The sequence below is a fragment of the Eptatretus burgeri genome, chromosome 6, assembly GCF_056783735.1.
Source record: "Eptatretus burgeri isolate ZD-2024b chromosome 6, Ebu_testis_v1, whole genome shotgun sequence".
Classification (NCBI taxonomy): domain Eukaryota; kingdom Metazoa; phylum Chordata; class Myxini; order Myxiniformes; family Myxinidae; genus Eptatretus; species Eptatretus burgeri.
The window spans coordinates 40,560,702-40,573,678 of NC_140966.1; the positions used below are offsets into that span (position 1 = coordinate 40,560,702).

General features: G+C 41.9%; 1 protein-coding gene across 3 annotated transcripts in view; it reads right to left on the reverse strand.

Moving 5' to 3' along the window:
* Positions 1–674: 674 nt before the first annotated feature.
* The window catches only part of LOC147024609 (uncharacterized), a 148,145-nt gene continuing 135,842 nt past the window's right edge, over positions 675–12,977 (reverse strand). For all 3 annotated transcript variants that reach the window (XM_085884668.1, XM_085884667.1, XM_085884666.1), the window contains exons 12-16: positions 11,514–11,589; positions 5,704–5,863; positions 2,564–2,718; positions 1,975–2,230; positions 675–1,752 (exon numbers count right to left, since the gene is read on the reverse strand). In XM_085884668.1, coding sequence (XP_085740794.1) covers positions 1,184–1,752; positions 1,975–2,230; positions 2,564–2,718; positions 5,704–5,863; positions 11,514–11,589 — 1,216 coding nt within the window. In that variant the 3' untranslated portion in view covers positions 675–1,183. The remainder of the gene's footprint in view (positions 1,753–1,974; positions 2,231–2,563; positions 2,719–5,703; positions 5,864–11,513; positions 11,590–12,977) is intronic.

Here is a 12,977-nt window from a genome sequence, read left to right on the forward strand (position 1 = left end):
GCTGCGCAGGGGTTGGGCTTTTTCTTGAGGCAATGTTTTATGGCCGGATGCCCTTCCTGACGCCAACCCTGGTCGCCTCTTACAACACATAGGGATATGGTACACCTATTCTAACCGGGGTATACACCGGGACCAGTACACTGGTACTCACTTCGCCAACCTCGGAAGGATGACAGGCTGAGTCAACTCCCTGATGTTAATTCAGCAGCAAACGGGACTTGAACTCAGGACCCTGGGACCCCAAGCCGCCACCCTAACCACTCTGCCAACACCAGGCTTCAGATAATCCACTCATTGCTCAATATTTATTTTTGTGGAGTGTAAAAAGGAGGGTTTGTGTAATGATCCTTCCAGAGAGATATTTTCCTGGACTGAAAAACATTCCAAGTGATAACTAGTATCTGATCCTTTTGAGGTCAACAGAGAGCGAGGCTGTTGCTGCCACCCTGCTGATGGGATGTGGACTTGTCAGGTTTTGCAGAGGATTGGAGAACTAATTATTCATGCATATGAGGAACAAGACAAAGCACATGACAGCTTTGGGGGTACTCCACCATCTACCGGAAGAAGAGATGCAAGAATTATGTTGTGCATTATTGTGGTTGAGGATTACTGATAAAAGGTTTGGCAATTTTTTGTTGTTGTTCAAATGTTCTACAGCAATTCATTAGAAACAGGATTGAATCATATTTTATTATATCCAACATAACATTCTGCAATTTTTTTTCTTTTTGAATTTTACATTTGTATAGAAAGTTCACCTTGCTGTACAAAAAGTAGATTATAATGTTACAATTCTTGCAGAAAAACTGACCCCAAAATAGCAAAATGTTCCTTTTACACCCATATTTTTCCTTTTGCAAAGCTGATTTGTACACCAGACAGGAGAATTAAAAATAAATCGCAAAATATTACCCTTCACAACAGGTATTCTTTCCTCTGGTTATCACTCCAACTTATCCCATCACAATCACCCTATAGTCCACTTTTACGATTTCCATAATGTACATCTCCATGAGAGAAAACTTTGATACATACTGTGATGTACGACTCAGAATATACAAAATACGATCAATACCGATTTCTTGACCTCCACCTCACCCTTCCCCAAAATTGTCTTCTACTCTTTAATTAATCTTTCACTTTACTGCTCATATCTCCTTATAATTTCTCATTACCATATCTAACATACTGCTTTTGTTTCCTTATCACTGAACTCTTCTCCTCCTTTTGTCCCCTGAGCTACACTTCCCTGTTCTTCAGCTCTTTCATCTCCATATCCATCTGCTCTCCCATCTCTTAGCCTCAAAGCCTCGAGCCAAGATTCCACTCTTCCGATCGCACACCCATCAACATCACCATCCCTCTTTTCTTGTTTTCCTTCTCTTCTTTTCTCTACATCCGCTTCTTCCTGCCATTTTCCCTCACCGTCTTTGTCCTCATCCCATGTTTCATGGCAATCTTTATTACCATCCCCCTCTCTTACTTCATTTCCTTCTTTGTCCCATTGCTGCTTCCACCCTTCATCTCCATCTCTATCACCATCCACATCATCATAATCATTAACATTTTCATTTTCAACTTTCTCAGTAATAAATTCTTCAGGTACAGTGTGAGCAATGCCACTGCCATGTTCATCTGATGATGTAACATTTCCTGATTTGACAGAAAGCAGGTCACGAGTTGTCCGTGGCACACTAGGACTAGCCAACCCAAAGTCAGGTGCCTCAATGAGGTGGCGCCATGATGTGCCTGCAAGTGAAAAGCAGTGTCTGTTAATGGCACATAAATGATGCAAATAAAAATTAACTTATTCCAATTCTCTCACAACATTCCCTACCATTTGATATCAGAGAAAGAAAGTTCACAGGACAGGACCACATATCATCACCCAAGAGAGCAGTGTGAAATTGTCCTACGTTTTGGCAAAGGCTTCAATGAATATTCGCCAAAAAAAAGACTGGGAATACCCACCTACATCTCGTTCATTGACCTCTGAAATAGGTTCGGACAAAGCACTGCAGAAAGACACTGCACTGGCTGCTGACACGTTGCGTGAATGTGTCATAAAAGGTAATCGGCCAGCTGCTGTTGCTTGCTCCTCAGATGGCCTTGGGCTACGATCTCCAGATGGTCGAGAAACTTCATCTGCATGCTGCAGAGCTGAGACGACAGCTTGGTACGCTTGCCGTGCATCCAATGTTAATCGTGTGAGGCGGTGGAACAAGGCCTGTGTAAGAAATGGGGCCAATGAAAGATATAATTAATGGTGATATGCAAAAACAAGGAAGATCATGATAAAGGAGAGTTAAGAAAGTTTTTAAATTTTTTTGTTTTGTTGGTGATAGAGAGGAAGAGATTAGGATTTTCAGTTTGTAGAATGTAAGCAACAGCTGTTTGAGCAGATTATAAATAAAAATGATTGGAAAAGATGAAATCAAAGGTGAAAATAAATGAAATAAAGCAGAAACCAATATGCTTAACCTTGCTTTTTTGTTTCGTATGCGTAAAATGCGTTTCGTAAAATAAAAAAAGAGGAAAGGAGCAAAATATAGTACACAACCTCTGCTCCTGCATAACTGAAGATACCAACAGCACTGACAGGCACCAGCTTATTGACACAACGTCCAAGGGCTTTTCGCCCAAGAGCAAAGCACACAAGGATTCCCTGTGCACCTGCAAGTGCCAATGCAGTCTGCAAAGCCTCATCAAGTCCTCCTGAAAAAGCAGAGAAAAAAAACAGCGATTGTTTATGAGCTGGAAGTGGCTTAGTTATAAAAGAATGATGTAACAGAGCTGGATAGATGATGAATAAAACGTGGGGTGAGTTAAAAATGGAGAAGATTTATGGAAGAGCCAGAAGGAAGGGGAAAGGGGAGAAAGGGGTGACCGACAGAAGGACCGGGAGGAGGGTGGCCGATGGAAGGAATGGGGCCAAGGGAGTGGCTGATGGAAGAGCTGTGAGGAGGGGGTGGTTGAGTGCAGGAATGAGAGGAGGAAGTTTTGGGAAGGAGCAAGAGGAGTGTGCCGACGGAAGGGGTGAGAGGAGGGGGCCGAAGGAAGAGGTGGAAAAAAAAAAGACATGAAATATTTGGAAGGAGAGAAGTGGGAAGAAGAGTAATATAGAGTTATGTTGAAATATGATGATAAGACAAAACAATGACTTTAAGAATGTAAAACGTTTGTGAAATTATTTAGAAATGCAAGGGTGGCAAATAATGATGCCATAATATCAGCACTTTTCAATCCACCAATCAGGTTAATAAGTACTCACTGATATAAATGTGAACCCACAATGTTTTGGAGTTAAATGAAACATTTTTTTACTAAAATGTTAAAAGTCTCTATTTTTATTTAATTTCAACTTTTTGAAGTATTCCTCAATTTTATACTTATTTATTTCATAAAAAAAACGACTCTGCCTCACCTTTAAAAGCTAAAGTCACACAGACACCATTATTTCAAATGTCATCTGCTGAAAGAAAGCACGATTGCATCCATCCTTTAAAGATTAGTTCTGCAAAATCTATGCATTACATAAATAAGCATTATCTTTTGTGATTGGTGCAGTATCTACAAGAGAATAAAAGACGAATGCTAATGATTGTCGACTTGCTCTTCCACACTGTGCCATTGCCTGCATTATGGGCTCACCTTTGTGACAAGTAGTGACAATCGTATTGAAGGACAATCCACACATCTACGTTGGACAATCGCAACAGTGGCCTTTACTTTGTGGAGGCTGTTGCCGGGTTTACTTTGTGGAGGCCGGGGAAACTTTTTGTGGTTGTAATATAAAATGCATGCTAAATTACAATAAGTGGCTGCAATGCTAATTTAAGGAAGGTTCTGCCCTGTTTTTTCACTCCACTGAAGAGTGAGCATTTTTAAGCAGTAAACTAGAAAGCATCTCAAAATGCAAAGCCCATCCACGCACACTTTGTACTTGAACTCAACTTGACGAAAACGACAGTTAAAAAACAATTGTGCATTTTCTTCATTAGTGTTCTCCATAATGTCATAATATAAGTTTGTTGAAGATTTAATGACCAAAACTGAAATGGTAAAAATGTTATGGCTTGGACAGATACACTGAAATCCCCACACCAATTACCTGCCTGACATGTTTTAAAGAGCTCTGCCTGTGAGGTGTTAAACAAATTGCCACCTGAAGGTGCATGACAGACTGCGCACGTACACCTGTTAATGACAATCCTCCGAGTATGGTGATATTGAAGAATTCAAGTTTAACCATGAGTCAACACCATTAAATATGAATTACTCTGTCTTTGTCACAGTCATATCCACCTTTCACGTTTTGAAGATGTTAACGGCGATTGCTGTCTATGGTCGGCTTGTTTCCAAGACAAAATATGTCCGACTTCTGCTTTGGATGATCTCATAAAACGACCTTGAACTATGCAGCCAATCTGACACACAAAATAAGCTTGACACCCCATTCACCGAGCTGGGTAGACAAACTAATTGGTTCACGAAAAAGTAAGTGACCACTATATTCGTTATTGGTGTGTGTCTGTCTGTCTGTCTGTCTGTCTGTCCCGAGCATAGCTCCGTGGGTTTTGATCCGATCCTGATAAAATTTTGGTGGGAGGTTTATATCATGTTCTACTTGTGTTTTCCTGAAAAGGGGCGTGGTGCGCCCATTATGGGCGGAGCCACGCCCAAAAAAACGTGTTTTTAGAGGGTAGCCGATTTCAATTTGCATCTTCTCCTCGGGGGTTTGTCGAATCTGACAGGGGTTTCGGTATTTGGTTAGCCCAATGGCACCTGCATAGCCCCACTGAGCTCGATTTTTCATTTTCGTCCCAAGGTCAAGGTCACAAGGTCACAAACTTAGAAAATTGCGAATTTTGACATAAAAATCATACGACCGCCCAAACTTTGAGAGCTACAATGACAATATTTTTATGCATAATCTTGAGGTCATTCCTCACCTAAAGTCTTGAAACCATTTTGCTCTATCTCGAACTCCTTGCCCGTGGCGCCCCCTTCAAGTTTTTTTACTCTGATTTCATCAAGGTATGGATAATATAATCCGAGGAGTGTGAAATGCCATATAGCCTATATGACATTATATTGTTCCTGGAATGTTCCAGAGGAAGTTTTGCACCAAAGGTCATACTCCTTGACATTTGACCTTTAAAGTTCACAAAGGTCAAATTTTCAAAGTTGTGGGAATCGAACCGGGTTTTCGACCTTCTTCGACGAACTAACTCCAATAAGCTATAGCACGTATCCTGTTTCCTTATTTTAATGTCCACAACATTGTTTTGTGACCTTTAAAGGTTATGCAAAGGTCAAATTTTTAAAGTTGTTGAACGAAACCGGGTTTTCGACATTTTGCAGCAAATAACCTGTCACTCGTACCACATCATGTTGATCATTTTTATAACTTGGTCAAAAATTATCACATTGTCTCATCCTTGACTTCTGAAACAATCTACATCGTCAAATACCGCTCGTGAACCATCGTCGTCTTTAGACTTGTCTGATTTAATATCGTTTTGACAGTCTTCCTGGAAACCAAGAAATAAAACTCCTTGAAAGTGCTAATACGATGTATTGAAGTACAAGCCAATTTAACTCTGAGTGAAAGGGCTATAGATAGAGAAAACATGGAAAAAAGCAAAAAAGAAGACCAAATGCATGAGTGTAAAATGTGATGGGCATATAACCACTTACCTTTACCCTGACTACTGTCACAATTGGGTGAGATAATCAGGCCTTCAAGCCTTCCCAGCCTCAGATGCTTGGTGACCTCCCTTAGGCCCATAACCAAGCGCCTTCCACTTCCTGCAGGACCACCCCTTCCTCCTCTGCCTGCAGCTGCACTCGCCTCTTCCTGAGGAATATAAATCAGAAAAAAAGTACAACAGTTCAACAATTTCTGTATCTCTATAAATTATCTTTTCCAATGAACTTTAAAATTTGCTATTTCATCAAGACAAATCACTTTTTCTAAATGATGTACATCTATTCCCAATAATGCAATGTGCACATTCTTTGTAAATCAGCTCCTTCACAAATATAAATTTATGAAACTAATTGATTAAAATCGTGAACAAACAGATATTGTTAAGGAAAGCTAAACTTTCCCATTCCTTTCCTGTAGTAATTCTCTGCAGACTACTGCAGTAGGGCCTGCTATCAACTGTAGTACTACTCTCATCTCTACAGTTCTAACTGTAGCATTTTTGCCTGGGTTATGCTTTAAGGGTTTATTATAATTTTTTTCCGACAGTGATGCAAGGCTAATTGAGTATCACACGCAGGACAATTACGGGATAGGAAACATACACAATATTCATACAAAAATGGCTATTTTCATGAATGTAGTATTGTAGTTAGTTAAGTGACATCATGTCTTACTTGTGTCATGTGGTTTGGTGAAGTATATAAATAATATCACATTAATGAAAGCAGGGAAAGTTTTGGATGGCCAGCATGTGGCAATTTATTTTGTAAATTTATTCCAAACTTTGCCCAAACACGTGCACCAAACATTGGCTTGGGGAGAGGGGGGTGATGCTCTGAAACATTTGAACATGTACTTATGTGAAGCTTCCTATGGCTGGGTCAGATTGACTTGATTCTGCATCAGTGGTGGGTGGTCTGAGTACAAGAGACCTGTGCTTCTGCACCGTTTCACCCTCTCTTTACAAGTTTGGATTGCCACTGTTGCTTTGCATCCATGGCATCGTCAAGGCCCTCCCATCACAGCACCCTGACAGCATGCTGTCGAATCGGTTGGAGCTCTCTCTCATCTGTGCCCGCAAGGCATCATCGATACAGTGGTTCTTCAAGCAGCCTCAGCTGCCAACCGTCACACTATTCCCTTAACATGTTATTTTGGGGTTTACGCTCCCAGATTTCTCCGACAAAGGCGACCACTAGCATCCTGTCCAGTGCCCCCATGACCAAAGCATCAATTAAACCTACGCCTTGTAATTTTCTTCATCCACTGCCAATTTTAGAGTGAGGAACACCAAAATGATTGCATTCTCCAGTATTTGCCCCTCGCTTTGTGGTGTCACCACAAAGGTGTCATTGACAATTGTGGTCTTAACATTGTGCAGTTGTTCGAGACAGGAAATAGCCTGATCCTCAAATCTTCCATAAGCAGGAGCAACATAACAGCAGAAACTGAAGATCCCATTGCTGTGCCCAAAATTTTCAAACTTGCTCTTCTCTCTGAAGACAACAAAGTTCTCATGCTCTGGGATGAGCACTATTGCAGTTATGACACATGCACGAGTGTAAGGTGACCAAAACGACTTGATTCAGTTGGTAATACAGTCAGAGGGAAAAAGAAATAGTGACGCAACAGGCTTCCATTTCCAAACTCCAATATCGAACACACAAACACGTGCATGCATGTGATCAAAAATAACATTTTAGAAGCAAGCACGAGTGACATTAACCTGCTCAATTGGTGGACAGAACTCAAGGTGGAACAGCGGAGAGGTACGACGAACATAGTCCAGGAACCCAGAAGGTTTATTCAAGTGAAAAGCGCCGGAACGTTTGACCTCATGGGCTGATGGGGTCATCCACCAACACCACCAAAATGCATTGCTGCCGGGTCTGACCCGTAGCTTTCCTCCCAAAATCACTCAATTAGTGACGCCATAACCAAAAAACCTAATTTCCTCAATATCTAGCAAACTATGCATGATAATATCACGAATAAGGTGTCCATACCTATGTTGTCATGGTCAATCATTACCCTGATGCTATACATATTGCTAGAAAATGTATAGTTTACCACGTAAATGCATGGTTCATCCACTAAATTAGCGACGCCATTACCGAAACCTCACGATCTGAAAAACTGTGCGTGATCATCTCACAAATAAGGTGTCTTTACCGATATTTTTATGGTCAATCATTACCCTGACACCTGTGTTATTACTGGGAAATGTGTAGTTTACCATGTAAATTTGTAGCCCACCCGCTCATTAAGCGATGCCATGACCGAACAACGATATATGGAAAACTTGCAAATGTGCAGTTCACATAATTAACTTGATGTCCTCTTGGCATTACAAGTCTTCTCTATCACTTTCGTCACTCTCATCACTGTCCTCACTCCAAGCATTATCTGACTCTTCCTCATCTACTGAATTATCTTCCACACCATTCCCATCATCCTCACGTGGGCCTATGAGGGACTCTGGAACTGAACTTCCTGGATACCAGTCTGGTTCAAAGCAGTTTTGAGACAACTTCCATCCATAGTCTGTCGGACTCACCCCACCAGTTGGATTTGTCTGATCAGCTCTCTTCCTGATTCTTGCCACATAGTGCGCCCTTTTCATATGATTACCAAGTGTCTTGGCACACGGGGGAAGAGAGGCACAGTTTATCTTCTTTATTCTGGCAAGGGGCTTCTTTTCATCACCACCACCCATTCACATGAACGCCTTGTATCTGGCTTCATTAATGTCAGAGGTTTTGAAGCCATACAGCATGCAGTCAAAGGATGTAACAGCTTGGACGTCTACCTCCTCAGCTGTTAGAGATCGCAATGCCGATAGCAGCACACCTGATTTCTTCAATCTTTTCATTGGAATCAGTCAGCATAGCAAATTCCTCAGCAGACGTCAGTGATGAGTGGAATACAATATTTCCCGATTTGTTTGTTCGTTTGTCAACGAGGATTTCCAGGAATCGTTCCTTTATCTTCGATATCAGACTTTGTGTAGTGTACCTATCAATGTCATCCTGTGTTCCTCAAAGAGCAAGAAACTCTTCTTTGTACAAATTGAAAATTACTGACGCCAACATGGGAGTTTTGTTTTTGATGACTTCATTTTCGAGGAACATCGACAAGTTTTTGAGGGCTTCAACGTGCATCTTCCGATTCGACGTTTGCTCTTCATCCGTCACATCCAGTCTTACATAGTCACGACGACAAGTGTTGTTGTATTTGGCTTCCTTTGCAATAAGATCTTCCCCTAGTATCACACTTTTTCTTAGCAGCAAGAAGGATTGCCTTGCTCCCGTCTGTGGTCAAACATTGGCTGAGGGGTTCATTTTCCTGCAACTTCCTCTTCCTCCTCTGTCCACAAAAAAGACATTCCTGTCCAAGGACGCCTCTCGTGCTGGTAGAAGGATGATTGGAACTTGAACGAGTGGTCTTCTGAGGTGGTGCTTGGAGGTGCTCCTCTATTAACAGCACAGAATCGACTGAGGCAAACTGAGTGGTAATATTTGCCTTCTGGGCCCTCAGCTGTTCTGATCTCTTCCGAGGTGTTCGAAAACTTGTCACTTTGAATTGCCTTTCACCGTCTAGCAGCATTTTTGTCTGTTTCCCAGTTGCTGGTATTGAAACACTTCAGGGCACGTTTCTTTTCTCCTCTTTCTTTGCAAATTATACAAGCGGGGGCGTCATTTGCCATGATCTGGAAATAACAAAAAGGGACAGAGACCAATGCCACATTATTTGCCACATTGTAACAAAAGACAGAGATGGTATGACTCCAGTAGGCAACTTCCAGGGTGAACTCAACATTTTCAAGCACTAGAGTTGGCATTGTAATATTTCACCAGAAAAACATGGGTATCACCTTATTTGTGATATTATCATGCAATGTTTTTCAGATATTAATGAAAATGGGTTTTTCCGCAATGGCGTTGCTAACTGAGTGGGTGAACTAAACATTTACACGGTAAACTATACATGTTCCTGCAATAATGTGGGTGTCAGTGTAATGATTGACCATGAAAACATAGGTGTAGACACCTTATTTGTTATATTATCATGCATATTTTTCCAGATATTGAGCAAAATAGGTTTATCGGTAATGGCGTCACTAATTGAGTGATTTCGGGGGGAAAGCCACGGGTCAGACCCGGCAGCAATGCATTTTTGTGACGTCGGTGGATGACCCCATCAGCCCATGAGGTCAAACGTTCTGGCGCTTTTCACTTGAATAAACATTCTGGCCTCCTGGACTAACACGGATGGAAAGGAGCAATTGAATAGAATGACCTTTCACAGAGTTTAACGAGTACTTATTGCCAAAACTTAAGTTTGGAGACATTTTGGTGAATTACAGATCATAATCTCTGCATGCTGTAACACAAAACTTTGAAGTATTATTTGTGAGGAGGGTGGGAGGGGGGTGCCATGGGGAGGAGGGAAGAGGAATTTGCAGATTATTATTATTAAAGAATATAAATCATTGCAACTGTCTCCCAAAGGGCCACGTGGCGAGATTGCATAGCGATGTGTATTTTTTTTGCCTGCATGTTTAAAGTTTCATTGGGAAAAACCATGAAATTACTTCAAAGCATGATATGGGCTGAAGTTCTGTGCATCGCTTCAAGTAGAAGAGATTAGTATTAGGCTATTAGCTTGTGCTGCTGTTGCTGCTGCTGCTTGTTTCACAGTCCATGTGTTAGGTTTATTAGAGAGAGAGAGGCTATTGTAATCAGCTGTGTGCCTGTGTAAAAGCGTACATGTACATGTGTGTACGTGTACATTTGCAGATAAACTTTAATAGTCTACCCGAGCGACCTCCTTTAATATATTAGGTTTCCCCTGGAGGAATAGCTTAATACAACTGCCCCGGTGTCTGAAAGGGGTCACCGAGACAAATATCCCAACGAAGCTCTGCTCTGCACTAAATAGTTCTGCTTCGATTGGAGAAACAATTATTTTAAAAGAGAAAATTTTTTTTTTTTAATCGAAGCAAGAGAACAAAATTATCGATGTTGCGATAATTACTGCGAAAAATTGGTAGTCCGTAAGCATCCCTAAATGCCTTATCCGTAAACATGGCACAAAGGACTACTTATCCCTGAACTGGCGTCTCAACAGATGAGGGAAAAATCTCGTCGTCAAAATGATGGTAAGGCCTGTTTGACGACATGGGGACGTAATACACATGTGGCAGTTTGAATCCAATTACAATAGCAGTACTATATGGCACCTCAGAATAAAATTAACACAATGAAATATACACAAGACATGTGATGCTGTTGTCAATCAAAATAAATTAAAACTTCCAAAATGCCATTTTTGTAAAGCTTGGGAAGTTCAGAAATGACACCAAAATATTTGCCTTCACCAATGGCCAGGCCAGTCTATAAATTTGTTCATGAACATGCATCAGTGGATGTAGAGGGAGAAGTCGTGAAGCATGCCTTCAATGCAGACACTGTAAAGGTTGTAGAGTAATATTCTGCATGGTTATGTCAGTACCTCGGCACAAGTAAACTCTCGGCAACGTAACACTTGGATGATTTATTTTGATCACAAGGCTTTTAACCAACTAAAAACCAATAAATTTCAGTGAAAACAAAATATGTCAGAAGATTTGATAATGTCAACAAATCAAATTATCGATATGTAAGTTAACACCGATAAGTTTAATGAAAAATGATCCTGTTTCAATCATTCCTGCATGAATTGGGCAGTCTGTGTCTCAGTCTTGAAAGGATAACAAATGCTCGCGATTGGTGGTGTTGCTCAAACTTTGTGCTACCTGCAATTGCATAAGCTGCTGCAGCAGGAGAGACACACACTCATCAATATGCACACTCAGTAGTTGGCAGCAATATCTGTAAGGAAAGGACAGAGAAGTTACACAAAAGCTGTGTACCCAGTTGTGATGACACTAAAGCACTCACTTTATACGATTCAGTTTCATGACAAAAATTACACAAAAGCTGTGTACGCAGTTGTGATGACATTATAGCACTCACGTTATACGATTCAGTTTCATGACAAAAAAAAGGAAGAAGTTATGTTTTAAATAACGCACAGTCAAAAAATGATGTCACCCACAATGACAGTTGCTGCCTCAATGGACGAACCAGAGTAATAATGCATTGGTCAAAATTAACTAATTTGCAAATTGTGTTTTAGTTGCAAAATATGGGGGGGAATAGTGTGACGAATTTGGAAGCTTAGTGCACTCAACATTCAGGTCCTTATAGGTCAGTAATATCGGTAAGTGTGTGTTTATAGTTAGGGTCCCCTACTTGTGTCTAACGGGAATTACATGTGTGCGCTGCAGAGTTTTGTTTACAACAAACCTACTTCACTTCACTTCACACATCGACGCCATGGCCCATGTTCGTTCAGCCACGTACGTGGGCGGAGATTTCCATCGCCTCAGACCGGGACTCCGCCCAGGAAGGCAGGGGCGTGCCCCTTGTCCAATCACGCCACAGAAAGCGACCTTCCCACGGCACCCCAGCCAATGGGATTAAGATTGCCACAGAGAGCGACCTAGTCACGGCACCCCAGCCAATGGCATTGAGATTGACACAAAGAGCGACTTTCCCATGGCACCCCGGCCAATGGGATTGAGATTGCCACAGAGAGTGACTTTCCCATGACGCCGCGTCCAATGAGGGTGGAGAGTGTCTCAGACGGCGATTTGCTCACCCCGGAGGAAAAAGGAATAAAAAGAAACGCCAGGCTGGGTGGTCGTAGAGGGTCGTGGTCGGAGTCGTGGTGGTTGTGGTCGTGGTGGTCGTCGTCGTCGTCGTTGCTGGGTCATCATCGTCTCTGATCTTCTCCTTGGTCTTGGTCGATTGGTACATGGCCGGTTGGAGAGTGCGGTACCTGGTGCTTGGAGCGGCATCATGTTGCGGGTTCGAGTCCCGCCGAGCCGGATCGTCGAAGACCACACGAGGTGGACAGGTCCAAGCACAGGCTCTGGTCTCCAGCTCACCTGTCCTCCAGCTGGAAGCCTTCAATAAAGACCCGACGGGGTCCATTTCTGTGTGTGTGTGTGTGTGTGTGTGTGTGTGTGTGTGTGTGTGTGTGTGTGTGTGTGTGTGTGTGTGTGTGTGTGTGTGTGTGTGTATCTGTGTGTGGGCCCATCTTTAAGTAGCAACTGTATCAGTGCTTGTGTGTAAATTTGCATTTCTTATAGTCGGATAAGTCTGCTCCTCTGTGTTCCCCTCCCTGCCTATTGTAAATAAATATCCATTTTGTT